General features: G+C 49.7%; 1 protein-coding gene across 5 annotated transcripts in view; it reads right to left on the bottom strand.

Annotated features, from left to right (window-relative positions):
* Positions 1 to 1,459: 1,459 nt before the first annotated feature.
* The window catches only part of ASMTL (acetylserotonin O-methyltransferase like), a 329,012-nt gene continuing 315,847 nt past the window's right edge, over positions 1,460 to 14,624 (bottom strand). For all 5 annotated transcript variants that reach the window (XM_086934246.1, XM_086934245.1, XM_086934244.1 and 2 more), the window contains one exon: positions 1,460 to 2,088. In XM_086934246.1, coding sequence (XP_086790372.1) covers positions 1,886 to 2,088 — 203 coding nt within the window. In that variant the 3' untranslated portion in view covers positions 1,460 to 1,885. The remainder of the gene's footprint in view (positions 2,089 to 14,624) is intronic.

Raw genomic sequence — 14,624 nt, 5'->3', positions numbered from 1 at the left:
TATGCTACTGCGTCGCCGTATCGTATGCTTTTGTGCTCAACAGTTTTGTGGCCGGCCTGAGGGTTGTAGGCCACTATTTGTATTTCTTTGATGCACCAATAAAAGTTTTCAAAAATTAAAAGAAAAAAAAAAAAGATGCAAACAACTCCTCCACCTGTGCCACCAGCCCGCTCTGCTCTCAACCAGCCCTGAACATATGAAAAAGAAAATGATATTAATGATATTATTATCTTTTTATTTTGCTGCTCTGAGAGCAGTGGGGCGACTATCCTCCGCCTTAGTGGAGGAGCCGCCCCTGCTGAAAACCAAGGCAAGTTAAAAAATTTCCAGACGTATCGTATTATTCAGTGATTTTACTTGTTCAATTAGGGGTATTAGAATTATTAACAACATTCTTTTGTTTCCGTAGGATGGGGGAGAGGGTAAGAGTAGGGGAGAGGAAGCTGGTTTGCTGTGCTAAAGTAGCTATTTAATACCCAGTAGCTATTTAATACCCAACTTGTTTAAAGAGCATACTCAAGGCTAGAATATGAGTTACTCTATCTGTGATGCACAGAGTTATGAGGGTTAGCGGGCCTATGTGGATTACGAGTAAAGCAGTAAACCTGTGGGCCCAGACTGTTTTCAGCAGGGTCTCAGGCTGCTGAAAGCAGCATGGGTATTCAGGTAAATAGAACTATCTAGGTTATTCTCCATTCCCAAGTGGACCCTCACAGCCCAGCTAGTAATTATGCTTTTTTCCACCTCTGGGAGTTTCCACACTGCCTATATAGGAAATTCTGGGGCCAGAATTACAAATTGAATTAATGGGCATCTCCCTATTATGGCCTTAGTCTGTTTGTAGCTTCTCTGGTCCCAAAACCACAATATGAACACTGGCCAGGGACTGACTGAACTGGTACAAAGTGTCTCACCACCCTCAACAACAGAGGTTTCAGCCTTACCATTGACACCTTAAAAGCAGTTGAAATGCCCCAGGCATTAGCTTTACAAATGGCCAAGAGCTGCAACATATTTCTCACATATTTAAGCCTGGGCTGCTTGAGTTTAAAGCACTAGACGACGCGGGACGAACGCCAACCACATCATATGGGGTATCCCAGACCAGTTGATTCAGGTGCTGACTGGCACAGGCACACTTGTCTTTGTTCTGGGCACTGCCTGCTAGTCATGTGATTTGGACGGTTTAGGATGGCAACCATACGACTAACAGAGCACACAGCCATGGAGAAGGACAAGTCGGCAGAAAAGTAGCTCAGGGACTCAAAACTCCACCTAAAACATGCAGAGAGCAGCTCCAGTCAGTCATTCATAGCGACGGCAACCCACTGCTAATGCTTATATATGCCCACCTGATCCAGAGACCAGGATGGCAACATGTTTAAACAGACCTGGGTGATTAGTGCAATGGCAGGTATGGTAAGTAGTTTCGCGAACAAAAATACAAGGGAAATGTATCTAAAATAATACCTTTTATGGATATACAAACTTGCATCTAATTCAAATTACACGTACAATTGTTTCTAAATTCTGTATTTGATTGCATAAAATGTTTCACACGTTAATGTTCTTTACGGTCCCTAGAATAGGCAACTGTGGAAATAACAAAAAATATTTGACAAAAAGCACAAGAGCATGGTTTCAAAATGTATTTGTTGACGTAATAGGATATCATGTTATTTTAGGATAAAATCAAAATATTTAATTATATGGGACAGGTCTGGAGCAATAAAATTCTCTTCATATTTCACAATAGATACAAAAAAGTTCAGTCTGCGAAACTGGAAAATATTGCTATGAACGTGATGTCCACATATTGTTTGGATGACTTATTTTACTGGATAACTTTCACATGTACATAAAGCAGAAAAATATGTACTAAAAGTTAACTCTTGACAGCCAAAATTGCATCTAAGAAATTTCCGGTGATTTGAATTCGTACGTTGCTGAATCCATATTTTCCTAGCAGGGCTTTGTATTCTAAACCAGTTCGCTGTTTGCCTTCACTCATAGTGAGAGCCTGTAGAAAGCCTCTCGGATTTCTGTTCTCTTCATCCATAACAATTTCTCCCACAAGCAGAGTAGTTCCTGCAAATAAAAACATGCAAATTAAGAATCATTCGATTGCACAGAACAGGCATCAAGGAACATAGTGTTTATTTTAAAACGTTACTCAAAAAAGTTAAACTGCCTTCTGCAAGATTTATCTGCGTTATGACAGGCTAGTATTGACAAAGCCTATATTTGCGGCTTCTTCAACCGAGAACGTTTGTCTATATATTCTAATCTCTTAAGGTATGCTTCAGGAATGCATGAATGGGGGCATGTGATGCTAGTGTCCTGAACAGCATGATAGCTTTAGGGTGGAGGATGAACAGGCATACTCGCAACTCATTAGATGGATGGGTGCTGCTATGCCATTTATGCATGGTGGGGGCACCTAGGTTCCAACTGCACATCTTGGGAAAGTGTAGACAAGTAACTGCATTCCAGTTGTCCGCGAAGCATGAATTATACTGCTGTCCTGACCGCCGGCTCATCAGGGAAAGGTCTCTGCAGTACGGGTTTCAAAAGAAGGCATGGGAGCCTGTCTGCAGTAACTACTTTTTTAAACACACTTTATTGATGACCGCAGTACAACATGTGTGCATTAGAAGAATAATTCTCTAGGTACAGTCCTTTTTCTGTTACAACAATCCAATTAAACATGTTACATAACAGGTCTGTTCTCAGTATTCTGTGTGATATAGAAGGAAAAATCAAGATCATATTCTGTAACAACAATGCTACCAATCGAACAGCGGACATGTTATATCCTTAGAGTCATTTCAAAGTTGTGCATATTTACATCCAACTAGTGAGAACCTATACAAACCCCTTCTCCCCCCACCCTAACACTCCCTATCCCTCTCCTGGTCAGTCTTACTTCAACTTCCACGGGAGTCGAAGGAGATCTATATATAGTCATCCTTCTAGAGATGCGGTTTCCAGGGTGAAATCACAATGTCTCGGGTCTACAGGGCCTAATGCCGCAAGTCACTGGGCGACCTCGTATGTTACTGGGTTGCGGTAGCTTGTGTGGGGGACAAATCAAGTGCTTCCAATTCAATCATCATGGTCTCCCAATCCAGTGCGATGGGTTGCTTCCTCACCCCTCTCTCTTCCTCTCTTCGAAGAGCTGCTCCCTCCGCCCTGCCCCATTGAAGCATGTCAGTCTGCCAAGTAGTAACCGCAGGACATCTGGGGGACTTCCACCTCATCGTGAAAACTGTGATCGCCAAGATGAGTGCTAGGTCTAGGAACTTTAACCTTTTGTACTTTTGAGCGTCTACGAAGGCCTACAAGGCATTTTAGGGCCTCATCCGGAACCGGGAGTAGTGTTACTACAGTTAAAGAGTGGCGGACTCCTCCTCAGTAACCCCGCAGGTGAGGGCAAGACCACAGCATGTGGATAACGTCCGCCTCTTCTCCTTTACAACGGGGGCAGCAATGAGGGGAGTCCAGAAACATAGAGTATCATCGTCTGGATAAATTTGAGTCTTGCATTAGCGATACTTTTTGGGGTGTTCCAGCCTACATTTCCATGTTTTATTCGTGAACTCAACCCCAGAGCCCTCCGCCCAGTGTGCCCTGAGGGATGTAAGTGTAATCGCTGCATGTGCCCGGACCCCAGGATACATCCTGCGTACTAAATGCCCTCCAGGTCCCATGTAGTATAAGAGGTGTACCAAGTTAGGTTGTGTGGGTTCATTCTTCGGTGGGGCCCATGTGGTTCTGATATAATGCGTCACAGTGGCGTGTAAAAGATACAGGTGCGGTGGTGCCCCTGTGGCCTGCAAAAAGGAGTTGTGATCCAACATATTGCCATCACCAAAGAAAGCTCCTACCTCCTCTATCCCACTGTCCGTCCAGTCCTGTATTCTGGCTCAAGTAAGTCTCCCCTGTGGTGTAGGGATGCCTAGTATGGGAATGTTTGCGGCGTCTGGGGTCACTGCAGATGTGTAGGATAGAGCCTTCCTCCAACAGAGCAGGGCAGTCCTCAACAGGGGGGGGCAATCTGGGGGATCCGAGCCCTCAATAGCAGCATAGAATGCAGCTCACCTCGGTCCAGCCTCTGCGGTGTAAACACGTTTTCTTGCAAATTCCTTCCTGCAGTCCAGTATGAAAGCCACTGGAGCTGACTAGCGTAATAGTAACCTCAGAAGTCGGGTGCCGCCATTGGGCGTCTCCAGTTGGAGCTTCCGAAGACTTATTCATCTGCGGCCAGCGCCCCAGATGAGATTAATCAGTATGGTGTTCAAGTTATTAAAAATTGACTGTGGGAGGACCACGGGCAGATTCACAAAGTAGTATAATAGGCGAGGCAGCATCACCATTTTTGCGATAGCGTTCCGTCCCATCACTAATAAGGGTAGAGAAGACCAGAACCCGACACTAGCACGGAGCCCTGTTATTGCCCGCAGAATATTGCCCTCTCATTTGGTCCTCCTGTGCTCTGTAGACGTGAATGCCTAGGTATTTTATTTTTGGGGAAAACCTTTATTTGACATTTCAACCAAGTACAAACACGGGCCTACAACCCCCAGGGCCGGCCGCTAAGCAGTTGCAACACAATAAAACAATCAAAACCCAGACTCAGCATCCCGGGGAGCAGATTCGCCACGTCCACAATACGTACTGGTTGTAAAACATATTAAGTTGGTAACAGGATAAAAAAGTTTCATTTTATAATATAAGATAGAAGGATCAGGTGCCATACAATATCTCAAGTTGCGAAAAAAAAGGGGGGGGGGGCGAAATAGCAATATGTCCACAGTTAAATCATCTTTGTGTAAGTCAGCGGCGTTAAAACATACTATTCAGGATAAGCAAGCGTACAAATATAGTTTGCGCCAGCTGAATGTCCGCCCAGTAGCACTGAAACATCGCGAGAATTGAGGCACATATGAAACAGCAGAGATGGCCATAAAAATGAACTCATTACACTGAACCGGAAAGGAAGAAAAGAAAAGGGCAAATAAAGGTAAGAAGAAAAAAGGCCATAGAAATAAAACGAAAAACAAAACATCCATCCCCCAACCCCCCACCCTGCACCCCTGCAGATGACTACGGCCTACCCCCCTAGCAGCGTGCCTGTCGCCCAAGAACTGAAACCCGAAATATAGAAAGACCCAGAGAAAGACAGAAAGAAATTAAACCCCACCCAAAGAGGGGAAATGGAGGAGGGCTATGTTCTACTTGCTCCCGGTCTCTCCCCCCCGCCCTAACAAAGGGGTCCCCCCGAAACTGTCACATTTGAATAGTCCAAACTGAGAAAACATCTCGGGGGGAACCCCCAACCCTGCCCCGGACTCCGTTAAGCTAATGAAGCAGTCCCGTTACCGATAAAACCACAATGAACAACCCAAACCACAGTCTCGAATTCGCCGAGTCCCTCAGACGAATAAAGCCCCATCATCAAAATGTCAAAAGATACACAGAAGTGGTCGGAACATAGTTCAGTAGATGGAAAAAGAACAGTAGATCCCAAAGTAAGCAGCTGGTACCAACGATGTCCCTCCCCGTCTCCGAAGCCGGGCATTATCACACCTGCCATCTTGATAGACCGACTGGGGAGGGGGTTCGACACAATCCAAAACAGTTCACAGTACCAATTAAAAGGTTCCAGGATAGGGACAGCAGTTGAATGTTCCGACAGCTGCAAAACCGGGGATTCCAAAAAATTAGTTAAGTCACCGATCACAGCCCATTCGAGTAGATCCACTTCCGTAGGGGCAGGCACAGCTTCCAGCACCGGGTCTAATTGCGCCACTGGGGCGTCGATCAAAAGGCAAACTGGCTGCCGGGTCTCGGGCATCGAGTCAGGATCCGGTCTCAGTCCTTTAAGTCCATCTGCCGCCGACAACAGGCCGCAGGTCTGAGCCGCAACAGTCGCCTGAAGTGCCTCTAGGGCCATCAGCACCTCCCACAATGACGGGCCACTTTGGGCCTGCTCCGCCCGGTTCCATATTTCCTCAGGCATAATGATCCCCACGGAGAGGCGCCTTCTCTGGGGTAAGAGCAGCCGGAGCAGGACTGAGCCGTGAGGGACCAACCGTCAGCATGCATTAGTGTGCGACGAGACTCCAACCCAAGGTGCGCCGGCGATGCAAGTGCCGGGCCTCCGGGTCCTGCAACACAGCACCGTGCGTCACTCGTCTCCTCACCTCCAACACAACACCAGGCTTCAGATGGTAGCAAAGCAGTCCAAAAATTTCGAAAGTTCCAGAGACCGGACCCTGCCGCCCTCAACAGTCCGCTGTTGTTCAACTCAGACCCTGCTAAGCCAGCACTCGAGACCCCGGCTTCCAGACTGGATTAGGCCACAAATCGGTCCTCGACGTTACTCAGCTCCACAAAGTCAGAAAAACCCGGGATCACACCATCGGAGTGCGGATTAGTTCACACACACGGATCCGGGGCAGGAAATCAGGATAAGTGACAGGATCTTGGAGCGTAGGACGGAGGTCAGCGGAGCCGGGAGACTATGTGGCCATCTTGCTTGCTGTCGTAGCTCCTCCCCCAATGCCTAGGTATTTGAAAGTGGTGGGGTCACTGGCAAGGTGTAAGTGCCGAACTGCAGGTGGGTTCGGTGTGGTGTCTATTGGAAGAAATAACTTGTCGATTTCTCAGGGTTTATGGCCAGGCCTGATAAGCGTTCAAAGGTGGCGAATATATCAGGGAGAGGGGCATTATCAGCAGTCGGGTCCCATAGTATAGGAGTATGTCATCTGCATAGATAGATATTAGGTGATGTACTCCGTCGACAGAATGTAATCGTCGGGTGTACAGAGAGATACTGCGGTTTGGAAGGAAATCGCATTGATCACTGTGAATAAGTGTATTAAGGTGTGGTTGTATGCGGTTGGCAAGGGCCTTGCTTAGGATTTTATAATCAGTGGATAGCATAGAGAGGGTTCTGTAATTAGACATCTCTAAACCGTCCCACCCTGGCTTGGGTATGGACGTGACCAGTGCTTGCATGGTGGAATCAGACAGACGGCCGGTCTCAAAAGCCGCCTTGAAAACAGCCTCCAGTGCAGGTACTAAAGACTCTGAGTCGGTAAGGTAAAATTCTACGGGGTGCCCGTCCATCCCAGGCGTCTTATTACGGTTAAGACCCTTAATCACAGCGCAAATTTCTTGTTGATTTATTGGGCCATCAATATCTTTCTGTATAGCCTCCGATAGTACCGGGAAGGGGAGATCTTGCAACAATTCGGTAATCGAGGAGCTTTCTACTGGGGCAGGGGGTGCATAGAGTGCTTCGAGGTGGTCATGAAAGGCCGCATTTATTTCTTCTTGTGTGAGAACTATATGTCCTGCCAGGGTGCGAATGCTAGATATGATTGGCTGGTCTGGTCTATCTCTGACTATGCGGGCAAGCAGTGTACCGGATCTATCCGCCTCGGTGTGTTCTCATTTAAGAAAATCCCTGTAGTCTATTGTCCGCACTGTCTCCAGTGTTTCTGCATGATCTATGTGGGTGGATTGCAATGCCTCCCGTTTGTCAGGCTTTAGTACTGCCTCCCTCTCCAGTACCTGTAACCTGCGCTCAATGTCCTGTAACCTTTCGTGCGTCTCTTGTGTGGCCCCCACTAACTGTCCGATCGTCGCCCCCCTCACCACCACTTTCAGAGCATCCCATTCAATCAGATTAGAGGACGCTGTGTTCCAGTTTTCGGCCAAGTAGTTGGTAATAGTGTTGGACAGGGTCATGCAGAAGGGGGCGTCTTCAAGTAGGCGCGGGTGCTATTTCCAGGTGGGTACTGGGGTGGGCACCATGCCCCAGCGAAGTGTGAGCTATAGGGGGCTATGATCGGAAAAGGTCTTGGCCAGATACGTAGAGTCGTGGACTTTCGGGATGATGGATCTCGAGTAGAGGAACCTGTCAATTCTGGTATGAAGGCTGTGTACCAGAGAGTAAAAGGAATATTCCTTGTGAGTTGGATAAAGGCATCGCCACGCGTCAGAGAGTGTCCACCCGCTTGCCCATGTAGTGAATTGGTCCGCTAGCTTGCCAGCGGTTGTACAGTGTAGGGGTGGGTGTGATCTGTCTAGTCCAGTGTCCGGCACTGCATTCCAATCCCCTCCCAGCACCCAGGGGATCCCGTCCCAGTCCGCAATAAATGCACCCAGCTTACTCAAGAAGCGATCTTAGTCGAAGTTAGGGGCATAAACGCTCCTGAGGACACCCAGGGAGCCATCAAGAGTGCCCTTCACTAGTATGTATCGTCCCTGGTCATCTACCCGGCGCTCTAGTTCAACAAATGGGACCCCATGTCGTACCCAAATAGTCGCCCCCTAGCGAAAGCAGAGTAATTGGTGGAATAAGTATGTCCCCTCCATTTTTTCTGCATCTTTTGTGTTTCGGATTCAGTTAGGTGGGATTCCCGGAGGAACGACACCTGTGTCTTACTTCTAAGAAAAATGCATGAATGCGGTGCCTTTTCTGGATTGCTCCCAGTCCCTGTACCTTCCATGTGAGTAGGTTGTATGACCCTATTTTGTTAGTGTTCCCTGACATGTTCCAATGTATAATGTGGAGCTCTCATCAGCAGAGCAGACCTGACCAGGAGCCCCTTTCCCCCAAAACTGTAACAAAACTTGGCACAGTGCCTAAACTGCGCTGGGCCCAATAATGGCATACAAGTAGTACAGAACACACAACGGTGCATACGCTAGTAGGAAGGTAGCCAACCGTATACCTGATCATGGTCCTAGGAGGGTCTGCGACTCAGCGGCTCAACGGTACCCTACCCCCGGAGGGGGGGGGGGTGGGGGGGGGGGGGGGGGGTTGTGCAGATATGGTGGGGACGACATTATTAACATAATCAAGTATAACAAGGAGTACTGCGGCGCCCCTCAACAAGTAGCGCATATTTCAGACATATCGGGGTGTAGCAAGTACTTCAATAAGACATAAGACTATCGCCCTACACAATACCACGCTGTGGAGTTTACCAGTTTACATAGTAATCTATACAAGTGAAAGGATATGATAGTCTCTCCGGCGCCAAGTACATGCCAACTACAGTGGCAAATACTGCAACAGCAGTCTCAAGTGTCCGTGACTAGACCTTCATGTTCTGTTGTCAATCATGTTATCGGCTGCCCTGGACGTGACGGTGGGGAAAAGGATTGCACTGTGTTCGGAATCCAAATGGAGAGTACTGTCCTCCGAGTCAGTAGAGATTTTGTTCAAGTCTTCGCGGAAGGCACCGGCCACCGCAATCGCTCCTTCCTGGTCCCGTCGTTGCTGTTCTCGCGATGGTCTAGCACCTCCCTTACTCAGGTTAGGGTTCTGGGTCAGGCAAGAGGTCCGCTTCGGGAGTTTGTATGAGTCTTGCATGGAGATATCCAGGTGGCTGATTTGGCTAGAACTAATGCACATCACCTCCATCCATTCCTCAACATCTGCTGGACTTTCGAAAAAGGGAGTCTTCTTATCATGTATGAGCTTCAACCGGGCAGGATACAGAAGTGCATATTTGAGTTGTGCGTTCTGTAGTTTTTTCTTCACCGCTTGGTATGATGATCTCTGTCTCTGTACCAACACTGTGTAGTCGGGATATAAGGATATGCAGTGATTTTCGTACTGGATTAGTGCCTTTTCTCTAGCTTTCTGTAGCAAGGCGTTACAGTCTCTATAGTTAAGAATTTTCACGATCAGGGGGCGTGGTGGAACGCCGGGTCTGGGTTGTCTTGTCGGGATTCTATGAGCCCGTTCCACGCAGAAGTACAGGGATAGTCCCTCAGATGTATTTCCAAAATTAGTCCCTCAGATGTCACATGTTCTCTGAACCATTACTCCATGAAGTCTGCCGCCCTACTCCCTTCACAGCGTTCCAGCAGACCGATAACGCGGATGTTATTGCGTCTGTTTCTGCCCTTTGCATCCTCCACCCGGTCCATTAGCATAGTCACCTGTTATTGGATTTGTTCCAAGGTGGAGGAGTGTTCCGCCAATCTGGGGGTGAGGTCAGCTATAGATTGGGCGTGGACTATAACCGTGTCCGTCAGTTTGTTATGGTCCGCCTTCAGCAGCGTTAGCCCCCTGGTGAGCGTACTCATCTGTAGTTTCATCGCCATTCTAGAGTCCCGAATCTCCATGAGAATGAGGTCCAGTTTGTCCGGTGTCCTCTCTGCATGTCCAGTCGAAGTTGCCCCAGGCGAGGAGGGCCGGCTAGTGTGGTCCGTAATGATAGGAGACGAGTCGGGTCCTTGTTATCCTTCCAGTGTCTTCGTTCGGACCCTACCCATGGCGCAGCGTCGCCCCCCAGTCCCCGCGTTAGGCCGTTCCTGTGGTCAGTCCAAAGGCATGTCATGCCGGTAGTGCCTCCGGTGTTGGTATTGCTTCTCAGTGCACCCTGGGCAAATCTCGATAGGGGGGAGGGGGGGGGGGGGTGGTACGAGTAAGATGACCCTGTGTCCCTCTGTGTGAATCCAGGGAGATCTGAAGGGTCCGGCGTTAGTGGCCCGTGGCGCTTTCAAGCTGCTAAGCGGGGCCTCCGGGCCGCACCCGTAGGTGTGGCCCCACCGGTAGTCCGTCCAGAGGGTTGGTCTCCAGCTGCACCCCCGGGGCGTCCGGCTGTAGGGCAAAGTGCAGGGCGCAGTGTGGGGGCTATGGATATTCACCACTCACATCTTTCCTACAGGGGCCTCCCCAACCCGACGTCACCTCTTACTCCTGTCACGGCCCAATCCTCAGGCCCTGCGGCACAGTTATATGTCCCACAGCTCGTTGGTGCAATCCCCTGTGCATCCGCCCTCCAGGGATACGCGGGGCATAGGTGGGGTGCCGCGCGTCCAAGATGGAGAGTTCCGGCCGTATGTAGGACCAGGGCGGCTCGCACATCTCAGAGCGGCCAGGCAGCCGCGCCGCAGGCGAGCCACACACCACCACAAGATCCACTCAGTACCGATTCCAATTATAGGCCCAAGTTCCTGGGATCAACGTAACTGCAGCCCCGGTGTCCACGCTAGGTAACAGGAACCGGGGCGGGCCACACAAATCAGCGCGGGACAGCACAGCCTCCCAACTCACCGCGTTGGTCCACAGCGCTCTCCCGCAGCACACCACCGCCGTCCACTCGCCGCGAGTCACCAGGCCACCTCTCCGCCAGGCAGCGCATCCTTCCCAGGCAGCACTCCAGGGGCCCTCGGCCGGAATCCCACGCCCCTGGGGATGATCTTGGAGCAGGGATCCAAGGGGAGGATCCGACGTCCTCCGGTCTACCGGGAGGGTCCGAACCACAGCACGCCCAGCCAGTCGCACCGCACATGGGCCTCTGCTCCATGCCAGGCCCGGCCTCTGTCAGCTGTGAGTGTCGGGTAGGCCCCAGTCCGCGTCGGCAGCTCAGGGCAGTTTCTAGCGCCGGTCGAGTCACTCCGCTACAGCAAGGGCTCTAGCTTTTCTTCACCTGCGTCTCCCTACAGGTCTTAGCCGGGTTAATGGCGTATAAAGAGTGACCCCCCCACACCCCAGAAAACCAAGAGAGCAGACAAAAACAGCACTATCAACAGAATGGAATGACTAGGAAGTCGAGGGACCATTGAAAATAAAACCACAGGGGAGAAACAACTTAACGAGAATAGAGAAATAAGGACAACAATGGAGGACTGGAAATAGGGGCAGCGACGGATGGGGCCAACACATGGGAGGCCAAAGCAGACAGCCAGGCCCCAGTGTAAAGACATTAGTATTGGACGACCAACGCCAGAAATGAAAGTCCAACCAAAGGGCCAATGTCAAGAAGAGAAGGAACAGATAACAAGGCGGTGCCCACAACCTAGGAAGAAGGAAGGCTAGGTGCACAGGAAAGTCCTGGTATGCACGGGACAATCCGTGCCAGGCCAACAAGCCAGGAAACAACTTGGGTGGGGACCTAGACGCTACCCAAGATCATACTCTGTAGCCTATTAGTACAAGGGAAATGAGCCCCCATGAGGAACAACTGAAACTGCACTCACAAGAAGTGGAGGAGATTCCCTGGAAAGAAAGAATCCTAGGAGAGTACGAACCTCTGACGAACCAACCTCGAGTGGACGGGTAAAAAACCCATGTCCGAGAGTAACATACAACATGTGTCCTTAAAAAGGGAAGAAGACACACCGGCCGGTAGCGAAACATCAGATCTGGTCTCGGGGGTGTCATGGAAACGCCTACAATCAAAAAGTGAAGCAACCACAGCTTAGTGCAAGGCAGAAGAGAAGGAAATACATGCCATACAGAGGCACAGAAGAGGTAGGGCGGCAGAGTGGGCCACTCATGCAAGACACAGACAAGGAATGGTCACAAGAAACCTAAGAAAGAAGGAGCTTATGTCACACATGTATGGTGAGAACTTGCACAAGAAATGGCAATGCCTAAAGAGAGAAAGAAGGAACACCACTCTGGGCAGACCCAGACAAAGCCAAGAACCATGCCTCAACCGTTACATTTGCCAGGAAAGAAGAGCATCAACAGAGTGGAAGGGAAACCACCTTCTGGCCAGTTCAGAAAATACACAATGAATCGAGGAGAAAGACCCCTTGCACCATCTGCCGACCTGCTCCAGTGCACAAAGCACAACGTCAGAAACATATAGATGAATACCAGTACGGCTTACAGACTAAGTACCCTGATGGACAGTGAAGAAGGCAACAGTTCATACGCACAACACCATGAAAACGAATCAAGCAGAACATGGGTAGAAAGCAAGAAGACCATGCAGCCACTGGTGGGGACATCAACAGGGCCAGAAATTTAGACTCTTCCCAGAGAACAACTAGGGACCACGACCTGTCATCGACAGGGTAGAATGCAGAAAGAAAAATACCCGCCGGGGCCGGGTACAACTCGGGCGGCACACAGTGGGACAGGTGAAAAGAAGAGCCAACTGGCACAGCACTATAACAGTCCACATAGAAGGGAATACAGGAAACCATTCCCAGCCCGACCGAGTACAGGAGGGAAAAAGAAGACGGTATAGTAAACAGATATTAAGATGTTGCTCCACTCCGATTATCCCCAAAATGGCGTAAAGCGGAGTAGGTTGAGAGCCAAACAGATATTGACTATCGAAAGGCATGCCCACCACAGTGGACTGAACAGCCTCAGAAAAAATAGAGCTATTTAGCCAGGCCCGATGGTGAAGAGCCACTGAAAGGGCCATGTCCCGTCCGACAGAATCTGTGGCATCCATGCCACAGCAAATCAGTAAAGGAGCTACCGGACGGCCATCCTGGATCAGCTGAGAAATAGTGTCCCGAGAGTCACCAGGGACAGAGGGAAGAAGGCACGAGGCTGAATCCCACAACACATGAGAAAAACGGCACAAAACACAAGCTGTGTTAAGGGACCGTAAGGCAGATCTGGTAGCAGAAAAGATATATCGACCCAAAGCATCCAGACCTTTAAGACTCCCTGTCTGGAGGGACGTCAGGCACGGCACCAATGTTGGGGGATGTCGTAGCAGTCTGAACTACAACACTTTGTATAGAAGGCCGACGTGAAAGGTAGAGCGGGCCTCCAGGGGCAGGATGGTCTCTATGGGCTATAGACCGCTCTACTGATGCCCTTCAGACAGGTTTATTTATACAAATTTTAGTGAAACAGCAAACAACAGCATGCCATGGTACAGTGTTACACATCTTCCAACTAATAATCCACCTCTTGCACTTTAAAAACTGCGTACACAGCCGTTATGCCAACAACCCAGTCCTGGCAGGCAGCGGAGTTTAGTAAAGTCGAGACATTGTAACCGGACAAAGTCAGATGCCCCTCTGGTGTGTTGTTCGAGCGAAACCCACAGTGTTCCAATGCCCTTGTGGGGACTAGCGCAATCTGCCTTTGGCACAAACCTTCACAAGTATCAACTACATTCAGTGTGCCCTTCTACCTAGTACTCAAGTAACAACACATACCACAGCACCAGACCAAGCATCGCAGAGTAGGCCCATACGTGGGAAACTACAAACACCTCAAGGAGCCTTGCCAGCCTCAGCAGAGCCCCTGCTATTTGTATCGACCGCAACCTCCCCCTGCCCTCCCGCGCTGCTTACCATGTACTTAGTATATAATCCCCAGAAATTCTTTGGGCGGCTCCTGGGCGGGAGCAACTCACTATAGTTTGCAGACTAGGTAGAGCAATACAGCATGTCGCGGGACCAATGCTGCAGCGTCTGCACTGGGCCCCTCATCCAGCACATTGCCACTCGTCTCTTGGCCATTAGAAGCCCCATGTCGACCAACCTACGCATAGCCTTGGGCAATGACTTGGTGTACTTCAGGAGTGCCATCAGTGGATCAGGTGTTAGCTCAGTCTCCACCACTCTCCCCAGCTCCCTGAATATGTCCTCCCAGTAAGAAGGTATGCCCGGGCACAGCCAGGCCAAATGCAAAAAATGAGCGGACGGCGACAGGCACCTCTCACAGTTGGCATCTACACGCAAACCATATCTGAATAGCCTCTCAGGGGTGTAGTACGTCCTATTAAGGAACTTGAAGTGTACAAGCCTGTGCCCGCTGTGGAGTGATACTTTCCTACTGTTCACACAGCAGTAGGACCACTTGGAGTCCTCCAACTGAACATTCAAATCCC

The sequence above is a fragment of the Lissotriton vulgaris genome, chromosome 8 (genome assembly GCF_964263255.1).
Source record: "Lissotriton vulgaris chromosome 8, aLisVul1.2, whole genome shotgun sequence".
Lineage (NCBI taxonomy): Eukaryota > Metazoa > Chordata > Amphibia > Caudata > Salamandridae > Lissotriton > Lissotriton vulgaris.
This window is presented reverse-complemented; position numbering and strand designations above follow the sequence as displayed.